Source organism: Alligator mississippiensis, chromosome 13 (genome assembly GCF_030867095.1).
Source record: "Alligator mississippiensis isolate rAllMis1 chromosome 13, rAllMis1, whole genome shotgun sequence".
NCBI lineage: Eukaryota > Metazoa > Chordata > Crocodylia > Alligatoridae > Alligator > Alligator mississippiensis.
Window position 1 is genome coordinate 54,612,917 of NC_081836.1, and position 10,088 is coordinate 54,623,004.

At 55.2% G+C, this 10,088-nt stretch overlaps 1 protein-coding gene across 3 annotated transcripts in view; it reads right to left on the reverse strand.

The window, feature by feature from the left end:
- PEMT (phosphatidylethanolamine N-methyltransferase) overlaps nt 1-1,995 on the reverse strand; it is an 85,962-nt gene extending 83,967 nt beyond the window's left edge. For 2 of the 3 annotated variants that reach the window (XM_059716795.1, XM_059716794.1), the window contains exon 1: nt 1,696-1,995. In XM_059716795.1, the coding sequence (XP_059572778.1) occupies nt 1,696-1,980 (285 nt within the window). In that variant the 5' untranslated portion in view covers nt 1,981-1,995. Of the gene's footprint in view, nt 1-1,142; nt 1,430-1,695 lie in introns of those variants that run through there. The other variant, XM_006272736.4, reaches the window with a different exon arrangement.
- Nucleotides 1,996-10,088: the final 8,093 nt, after the last annotated feature.

Sequence of the window (10,088 nt, forward strand, 5' to 3'; positions counted from 1 at the left end):
GGCTCTAGAAAACGAGGCCAATTAAATGGAAAGGATTTGTAAGTGCCTGAGGGGGGTACACTCTCCAAGGGGAAAATTTCATAGACGTTATAGATTTCATAGACAATAGGGGCTGGAAGGGACCTCGCGAGATCATCGAGTCCAGCCCAGAATGGTTCTGATGACGTTCCCAAGGGGCTGGGTAGCTCCTACATAAACCAGGAGCATCCAAGATGCATGCAGCAGGCCAAACCGAACCTACCAAGATAACTTCTTTGCACCGGCATTTAATCTGCCCTAAGATGACCAGGTAAATACTGGAACTGGAGCTCTAAAAGGTCACAAAAATAAAAGCAGGAATCTCGGGCCGCTCGTCATACAGCCAAAGGAAAATATCCCTGCGACTCACACATGCTGTCCATGGAGGGAGATGAACCAGATAAAGCCTACAGATTTCTTCCAACCCAAATATTGATGAAAGCAGATGTACTGTGCCGGTACACGTGCGGTTGGGCTTTTATGATTCTGTTCCTCCCTACAACCGGGTAGTTGACGGCTTGCTTCCCTTCTGCAGCGATTAGGGGTTCACCCCTGCAAGGCACGGAGAGTCCTCGATACCCAGAGCACGTCGCAGCTCCCACGCACGACAAGGCCTTCCAGCAGCTAAGAAAACAGGCTTCTCCCCCGGCCTTCCCCCCACACCCTGTGATCCCCACAATGAGCAAAGCAGCCAGATTTGTTTTCCAGTCAACACAAGACACCGGCATCTGCCAAAACGTGACGGGATTATTTCAGGAGAGGAATGCTCCGATCCCGCTGAACCGCTGACAGCCTGGCACACGCGGGCGAGAGCGATGCCAGCCGCCCCCCCACACACAAGCGCAGCGAGTCAAGGCGCGTTATTTTTAAGCTCTGCAAAGAAAAATTAAAGTCTTCCCGAAGATGCAACAGCGGGCTTGGCAACGAGCGGCTGCGAGGGCAGCACAACCCCTAAATGGCCACCGAGGCCCGGTCGGAGGCTCCCTCCGGCACCCCTGGGCCCCGCGTTCGCTTCGCGAGGGGCCGGAGCGGTTCTCGGAGCGGCTCTGCAGGGGGGCAGAGCGGGGCGGGGGTCTCGTCCCGGGGCGGGGCAGGCGGGAGAGCGCGGGAATCGCCCGATTTACCTGCCGGCGCCTCCCTGGTGAAGCACGGGCTGGCGTGCACCGAGCCGTGCGCACGCGCACACGTGTGTGAAGTGCTGCACCCCCAGAAACCGGTGTGTGCCTTGAATTGGGGGGGAGGGGCTGGCTTGTGCCTTGCACATGGGGGAGCTCTGCCTCACGCCTTGCACACTGAGGGGGCTCCCTCACGCCTTGCACACGGGGAGCTCTGCCTCACCCCATGCACATGGGGGCCTGCATCACACCTTGCACACTGGGGGGGGATGCCTCACACCTTGCACACTGGGGGGATGCCTCACACCTTGCACACGGGGGGGAGGGGGGGTACCTGGCCGTAGTCCACATTGCCGAGGCCTCCGCAGCAGTCCAGGGCCGCGGCCCCCTCCCCCCAGCCCCGCGCACCGCCCCTCCCCCCTCCCCCCCGCGCGGGGCATGCCGGGAGCGGAGCGGGACGGCACCCACAGGCGGGCGGCGGCGCGGGGGACCGGGCCGGGCGGGGCCGGGCCGTGCTCGGGGACCGGGGCTCGGGGCCGGGCTCGGGCCGCGCTGCACCCACCTGCACCGGCGGCCCCGCGGCGTCTGCGGCGCGGCTGCACTTTGCCCTGTGTTTAGGCCGGCGGCCAGCGCCCGGCGCGGTGCGGCCTTGGGGCGGGCAGGGCTCGGGGCCGGGCCTGGCTCCGCCGCCCCCGCGCCGCGCCCCCCCTTCGCCCCACACAGCGACGAGACCCCCGGTGCCGGCGGCCGAAGCCCGTCCCCACACGGACGCCGCGGTGGTGGCGAGGGGGCTTCTCACTGCCCGGGCGGCCGGGGACCCCGTGGCAGCGTGCGCTGCACGTGGCATCGCGTCCCCTTTCGCCTCCTCCGGCCGTCTCCTCTCGCCCTCTCGACGGCGAAAGGCCGACCCGAGCCTGGTCGCACGAGCTCGAATCCCCGACTGCACCGAACTTTACCCCCTAGATGCTTCTGCTCCTCCGCCGACCCCCAGTCGCTAAGTGTCTCTTTATAACAGCAGGTCTTGTTATTCGTCCCGCGGTACACGATCCCGTACTGTCAAACGGCATCGCGCCTGCTCCTGCTAGCCCGGCCCTCCTCCGGATCCACGTCCCAGCGCTGAGTCCTGTACAGACGTCGCTGGCGCGCAGCGTCTTCCCCCCAAAGTCACGGCTGGCGACGCACACCTGATCTCTGACAAGCACCGCCGGCCGCCCTTCGCTCGGCTCCCAATCCACCGCCCGAGTCTCGTTTTAATCCCCCGCCTTTCACCTTAACACTTCTCCCCGCTGAGGATCTTCATCTGATTCTTCGCTTAAATCTGGAGATCGGGTCCGCTGCGTTGCCCTTGTCTAAGGCGGCAGGTCTCTTATCAAGATGCTAAGTTAGTCTGACATGATTTACCTTCGATACAACCCTGTTGCGTTTCATCCCATTTTCCATCTACCGCCAAGTCTTTTAATGACTTTTTCCTTCAAAATCTGTCCTCAGACCTGGAAGTCAAACTCATGGGCCTGTAGGTTTCCTTTTCTGAACAGAGGCTCTGCATTCGCTGTTCTTCGGTCGTTAGGGAATCACCCCGACGAGACCGAGTCATTCAAAATCCTTGCCCTTGAGCGAGTTCACGTGCCTTTTTTTTCCGTGCTCTGCGCTGGAGAGGATTTGCCCCTCCTACCCTGGGTCCCCCTCGGTTGTAATTCCCACCACCCTGCCCTTTCCCCTCATCATCATTTTGACTGGAAAATGGAATCGTAGCATTTTTAGCATTGTCTAGTTTAACCCTCACCAGCTCCACTTCTTCCCCTCCTTGTCCCCCAAAGCTGACAAACTTTTTCTGACATGCTCTAATTTTCTTTGCAAAGTGCAGCTCAGCAAAGCTTTGGGCCGTTCTCCCTCCGTGGCAGCATGCTTTGGTCTCCTCGATGGAGCTCCCCTTGCTAACCACTCTCTGTTTCCACTCCCTGATGGGCTGCTTGTTCGTCCTTCCCTGCCAGCGTTCTCCTCTTGCTTGACTTCTGGCTGAAAGTCACTACAAACCTGATCCCCATCAGCCTCTTGAGCTCTTCAACTCAACCTACTCCACTAGTGGAGCTTCTCCACATTTATCCTCTTGAAATCCAAGAGGCCTTGCTCAGAGACCAACTTTACTGCATCTGGCAGTTCAGAATGAACTGAATCGTCTCGCAGTCACTCCAGCCAGGCTTGTTCCGATGACCAAGTCTTCCATAAGATTTTGGCCGCTTACTGAAAGGAAGTCTGAAGTTGCATTGCTTTTTATTGGTTCGATGCCTGGCGCAGGCCCCTCGATGTCGTTTTGTACCTAGGCCAGCTCCATATTTCATGGCACCTTGCGCAAATTAAGAGCCTTTAGCTCCCAGCCCCACCTTCCAACCTTGAGGTCTAAGGGGGGGTAGGATCTGTTATGCTAGTTTCACTACATCTAAGAAGGCGCCGAAGGGCTATTAATGGACCTGAAGCTCCCAGTGACGAGGTGCCAAAGAGGATGGAGCTAGGCTGTTCTCAGTGGTGGCAGATGACAGAACAAGAAGCAACAGTCTCTAGCTGCAGCAAGGGAGGTTTAGGTTAGATATTAGGACACACCTTCACACTAGGAGGAGCATTGGAACGAGTTATCCAGAGAGGTGGTGGCGTCTCCATCCTTGGAGGTTTTTAAGGCCTGGCTCAACAAAGCCTTGGCTGGGGTGATATAGTTGGGGCTGGTGCTGCTTGGAGCAGGGGTTGGACTAGATTTGACCTCCTGAGGTCTCATTTTCTATGTTATATGACAGCTAGTGATGATAATCCTCTGGGGGAAGCCGGGACAGAAATGGGATGGAGTCCAGATCATAGGAGCATGGAGCTGCTGAGAAGCCTGGACCTGGGAGGCAACGGAAGCCACACGTAGGGCTGTGCGAGGCTTCGGACAGAGCTTTGGATCCAGAGAAGCTTCAGCTGCTTCGGGGTCTGAAGCAGCATGTCCGGGTCGAAGCGCTGGCCTCGTTTGGCTTCCCGAAGCAGTTCGGAGCTTCCGAAGAGCTTCGGAGCCGTCTTGGAGATCCGGTCATAGGGTATAACGGGAAAACAATAAAATATCTAGAACTTTGTTGACATTTTTTGTCCGATTTGGATGAAATTTTCAGGGGTGGTAGATTTAGCAGAGAGGATGAAGCCTGCCAGGTTTCAAAAAGATCAGTGCAAGGGCTTGGGGGGAACTGCACTCCAAATTCTTGAAACATGTCATGTCTAGGCGTTACAACATAGCGAGGTGAAAACTGCAGGGTGGTAGCTCTTACTGAAGCCACAAAGCCTGCCAAGTTTCACGAAGATCGGTGCAGGGGTTTGCGGGGAACTGCCCCTCAAGCTGTGGACAAGCAAAACTCGGGACTGACGGTCTCTGGCTTGGGGCGGGGAGGGGAGACATTGCTGCAGGCCTGGCTGCTAAACTGCTGTGTTCCCAATTACCAATCAATCATGATTCACTCAGGGACCAGCTCAGTACACAGGACCTAGCTACTACATAATGACTTAATGAACATCAATTAGCACCTGCAAAACCAGGCTAAGGAGAGGAAAGAATACAGACAATGAACTGCCTCAAGACAGTCTTGGTACGAGTTTTGCCCTCAGCAGCTAGGGGTGCAGGGCCCCAGAGCCCCCCCAGCACCGATCTCCTCCACGGCTGGCAGGCGTCACGGGAGGCCACCATAATAGGGTATAATGGGGGATCAAGTATCTGTAACTGTTGTTTTTTGTCCAATTTGGATGAAACATGCATTAGCACACGCAGTGTCACCCGTGGCACCAGTTTTACTTGTCCGCAGCTTGAGGGGCAGTTGCCCCCAAACCTCTGCACCAATCTTCTAGAAACTTGGCAGGTTTCATGCTCTCAGCAGAGACTACCATCCCTGCATGTTTCATCCAAATTGGACAAAAAACAACAGTTATAGATATTTCATTGATCCCCCATTATACCCTATTGCTGGATGGCTTCAGCCGGATCGAGGCAGAAACCCAGTTCGGATCTCCAGATCGGATCACGGCCATCAGAAGCAGCCGGACCGGATCGCTGCCGACTTGCACAGGCCTACCACGCAAACATCCAGGCTGTAGCACAGGGGTATTACACTGTGTATCAGAGCTGCACCACATTTCAGAGCATTAATGGCACGTCCTGAGCCCGGCTCTCAGCCAGCTGGTTTCAGTGAGAGCCTGTTTGGGGCCGCAAGGCTCTGCGCCTGGGGGTCCAGTTGCAGGATTGGGAATGGCAAAGACAAATGGAAACCAAAGCTAAATGCAGAAAGAGATGGGGGGTGGGAGGGGGATATGTTCTCTGGCTTGGGAAGTATTCAACAGGGAGCTCAGAGACGACCATGCTTCTCTCACCCACTAGAAACAAATCTTGTGATGCCCATAAGCCGATGCTGCCTGTATTGCTCCAGAAGGCTATGCTCTGTTCTTACCTCTCCAGGGCCCTTAACTGGCAAGCCCAGCCCCTTGCTGTCCCACACCCTGCAGCCAGCCCTTCCACAGCCCCTTCTTCCACTCCCTAACACTCCCTGAAAAGAAAGACAAGACAGGTTATTTCTAAAAAGACATGGAAAGCAGTGTCTCACCCCAAGCGGATACACCTCTTGCAGATGCACAGTATTCACAGCTGCAGAACGAGCCCAGCATATGCAGACAGCCTGCGAGTCCGTTACACACGATACTGTAACTCAGAGCTGCCTTTCCCTTAACTTATGGCAATGCTGGCAGCTTATTTTTAGCATCTTGCTTTGGAATCAAAAGTGTCAGCAAACACCGGGAGTCTCTGCCTCTGGCCCAGCGAGAGTGGGTGAAACAGCCTGTCCTGCGTTCCAGATATGATTCAAATCCACTGGGGAGCAGTTATTTGGAGAGAGACTCCTTCAGTTTTGTCTCTTTCCTTCACCAAGTATTTGTTTCCCCTTTTTCCTTCTCAGTCCTCTCGTTCTGCTCTGAAAGCACAGACTCTTCCTGTCTGAGCTTCAGGGAGCTCTCACAGGCTTCCAGCTGACTGTGGCTTCAGGGGACATGCAGGAGTAAGAATTTACTCCCAAATCCTTGGCCCTAACTGACTACAGAGGTATGCAGACACACTGCCCGGTTGGCTAGTGTTGTTGCCCAAAGCCGGGATGCCACAGCGTGGGCAGACTACATCTACAATGCATTCCAGGCTATACAGGTGGATCCTGTTGTCCAGCACTACAGTGATGGGCGTCATGTAAGGATAAGGACCTGGTGGGATGGGACAGACCACCTCACAGTGCTTCCCAGGCCCTGGACATGCCAAGTCTTCCATTTCTAGCAGGTGGAAAAAACATTTAGCATCCCCCTGCTGTCCCTGGCTACCCAGCCAGAACCCTCTGGTGACTCCCATTGCCAGGCAGTGTTAGGCAGGAGCAGGGAGAGGTGTGAGGGCATCAATGGAGGGAACGCTTTCATTAGTCCTCATAGTAGCCCATGGGATGGGGGCCAGTTGGAGGGCCCAGCATTGGCCATCAGAAGATCTGAGTGCTTGTCCCAGCTGTGCCACTGATCTTGGAAGCACCACTTCCATTTAGTCCATTTAAATGGTAAGCAAGCAGGGTGCGCCCTGGTCTCTGCATGCCTGCCTGGACGCTGCCGGCTACAGCAGGGGGGCTGATCTCGCTCAGGACTTACAGCCCATATTGCAATGTAGCTAAGAGTAATTAGACTGCCTGCAGCCAGTGCAGACAAGGCCATGGCCAAGGAAATTATTCACTCAAGTGGGTTTTCTCCAGCTGGTCCCATCCTTTCATTCCTCTCCCCCTGCCCCCCCCCCCCCCCCATGTTGATCATGCCTCCATGCAAGCTGTAGCCAGGCTTGTGCCCAGGGTGTAATTATCACCACTATAATCTTCCCAGCTGCCATGGCAGAGCAGGTGAGAGCATTCGTTCTGCAGTCCCAACACCTGGATGTGTATGCTGAAGAGCGAGGGGTGGGGCAGATTAAAATGTGATTTGAGACAACATGGAAAGAGAAAGAGCAAAAGAAATGGAGGGGCAAACGGATCTGTAACCTGCTCCCCTCTCTCCTGGTAGCAAGAGACCTCTCCTGCAAATGCCGATGGCAGCAGGCAGATGAAAGAGCCAGGGCCTCTTGGCTTGACTTTCCTACTGATAAAGGATAGACACACGTTGGCCCCACCCTGATCAAGGGAAGCGGGTGATGCTAAGAAGGGTTAGTCTGAGTGAACTGGCTGTGCACATCGGGAAGGGAGGAGGTAGAAGTGAGGGACGGAGCCTGGCTCTCTGGCACACAGGCCGGTGTTTAACCACATAGTCATACTCCCTTCCTCCTCACAGCCGGAAAGGCACGTGCTGTCTCAGCCAAACAAAGGTAGAGGTGGCTACTGCCTGTTCTGTCTGGAAGGCTGCTTCTGTGCTGGCAGAGACGAGCCGCAGAGCCAGGTACAGCACAAAGGCCTCTATCTGGAAGCCGGAGCAGGCAGCTGGAAGCCCAGAGCTGGCTGGCACTCGCTGGAACATGGTCCTGCCACCGGAGCAGCTGGGCTCAGAAGGGACCAGAGCCAGGAAACGTGACAGGAGCCAGCTCTCAGTGCCTGTCCTTCACGCTACACGTGGCCTGCTGCCTTGTTAGCAGAACAAGGGAGTGCAGCTGGTCCAGATGCAGCCCCCTCTCCACTCACACCCCTCCAGCTTTTCATCCCGAACCCCCAGCCATTGATAACAAAACAAAGGAGGATTCCTCCACCCCCAGCTATTTTTCCTTGTCTGTCTCCATGCACGGTGCGCTATTAGCCTCTCTGCTCATCCCCTGGCCCCTGCAATCTGCTTGCCGCCTGAGCACTGAAAGTCCCATTTGAATTTCCATTCTAGCCCTTCAAGGTCATGCAGGAGAATGGAATTGCAAATGCCTGTGCAAGCTGGAAGGACTTGAAGGAAATCATGCTGCCATCACCACTAATTGCAGCACCAAACTGTCCTGCTGGATGGGTGGCAGCAGCAAGCACAGCCTGATGTTCCCTGGCTATCTTGCCTCATCAAATCACGTGGTTCTCTGTGTTAATTGCCTGAGCAGCTAAGGCAGGGATGGGCAATTATTTTGGGCAGAGGGCCGCTTACTGAGTTTTGGCAAGCTGTCGAGGGCTGCATTTCCCTCTCCGGCGCAGGGAAGCCAGAATGGCCCCACAGTCCCAGGCCAGAAGCCTCTGCTAGGCAGGGGCTTCTGGCTAGGGTAGCAGGGCTGGGCAGGCCTTGCTGCTGGGTCCTGCCACCAGCTTCCCCTGGGTCCTACTGCCCCTGGCTCCTGTCATCTTTGACAGGCAGCCAGGACCAAATAAATGTTAATTTTCTAAATTTTTTTAGGGGCCCCGTGAGCCAGATACAATGGCCTGGTGGGCCAGATCTGGGCCCCAGGCCATGTTTTGCCCACCCCTAAGCTAAGGACTTTCAGTGTCATAGGCACAAGTGGGATCAGCAGCGCATGCATCTCTGAGCCCCTCCAGGAGGAGGCACTTGTCAGAACCAGCCTGATTCCTTCTGAGAGAAGGTGGTGGGCCTCGGGGATGAAGCAGGAAGCAGTGGATTGGATATGCCCTGACTTTGCAAGGCTGTGGACATGGGTCCCCACAATGTTCTCATAAGCAAGCTAAGGAATATATATATTCTAGATGGAATTATTATTGGGTGGGTGCAGAACTAGCTGGATGATGATGCTCAGCGGGTAGTCCTCGATGGCTCGATGTCAAACGGGATCTTCTGTGGGGCTCTCCAGGGCTCTCTCAGAACCCAACCACGGGGTAAAGTTCTCCCCAAGGCAGAACCACCATGCCCTAGTCAGCTTAAAATACTTACAAGGTAAGAAGAGTCATTTGTCTTGCCCACAGTTTGTCACAGAATACCAACACAGCCTGCTGCGGCCCATGTCTTTGTCATGCCAGCGGCTGGATGGTCACAGTTGATATATTTCCCTGATTTCCCAGCATGTCCTGCTCCTGCACAGGGTTATTTATACCAGGGCTGACAGGAGGGACTATATTTCTCAGTGGACCCTTCTTTCCTGACTCTCTACCCCAGGTCACCTAAAGGTTATCTCTGAGCCAGTGTTGTCCCTCACTTTTGAGGTAGCAGAAAAGTCCCAGCTCACCCTGCCTTGACTCTGGCCCCCAAACCCAGTAAGCAATGTGGGCTTCTGCAGGAGTCCAGCCTGCTCCCCCAAAACTATTTCCCCTGCAGGGTATCCTACACAGGGTAGGATACCCTGGACTAGCATGTGTATTCTACACATGCTAGTCCAGAGCCTGCCAGCCCCAGAAGGGTCCCTCAAATCTGCAGTGGCCTGTTACTCCTGAAGATGCAGCATCAGGAAGGGTGCAGTGGTCCTGGCACTGAACAATGCCAATGCAAGGGTGGACAGAAGTCAAACCACACTCAGTGCCATTGAGGGAGCCTGGCTGGGCTGCTCAGAGGCTCTGAGATCCCATAACCCAGTCCTCCCATGCACACAATCATTCTGTTACCAGCTCAGCAACCTGCAATGCTAATGCAAACCTCTAGTGTTTGCCTAAGAGGTTAGCTCTGTTTAGAGGATGATGAATGATTTACTAGGGTAATAGGTGGACAGCCCTCCTATTACAGATCATAAGGAATTAATCACTGGCTGCTTCTCAATGCTCCCTTATCAGTTCTAGTAGGCTTGACTGAACTGGGCAATGTGGAACATCTGGTGCACCGGGTTCGTTCTGCTCCTGTGCCCATGTCAATCTAGAGGATCTGCACAGGCCCAGATTCTGATCCTAGTTGTACTGGTGGGAACTGGGAGCACCCACTGCTCCCCTTCCTGCTCTCACCCCCACCACGCTTAAAGGCACAGGCCACGATGCATTCTTACGGAGGCAGAAATGAGTTTGAAGCAAAACCCTGTATCTGAAATCCAGGGACGTTCAGGTTCTG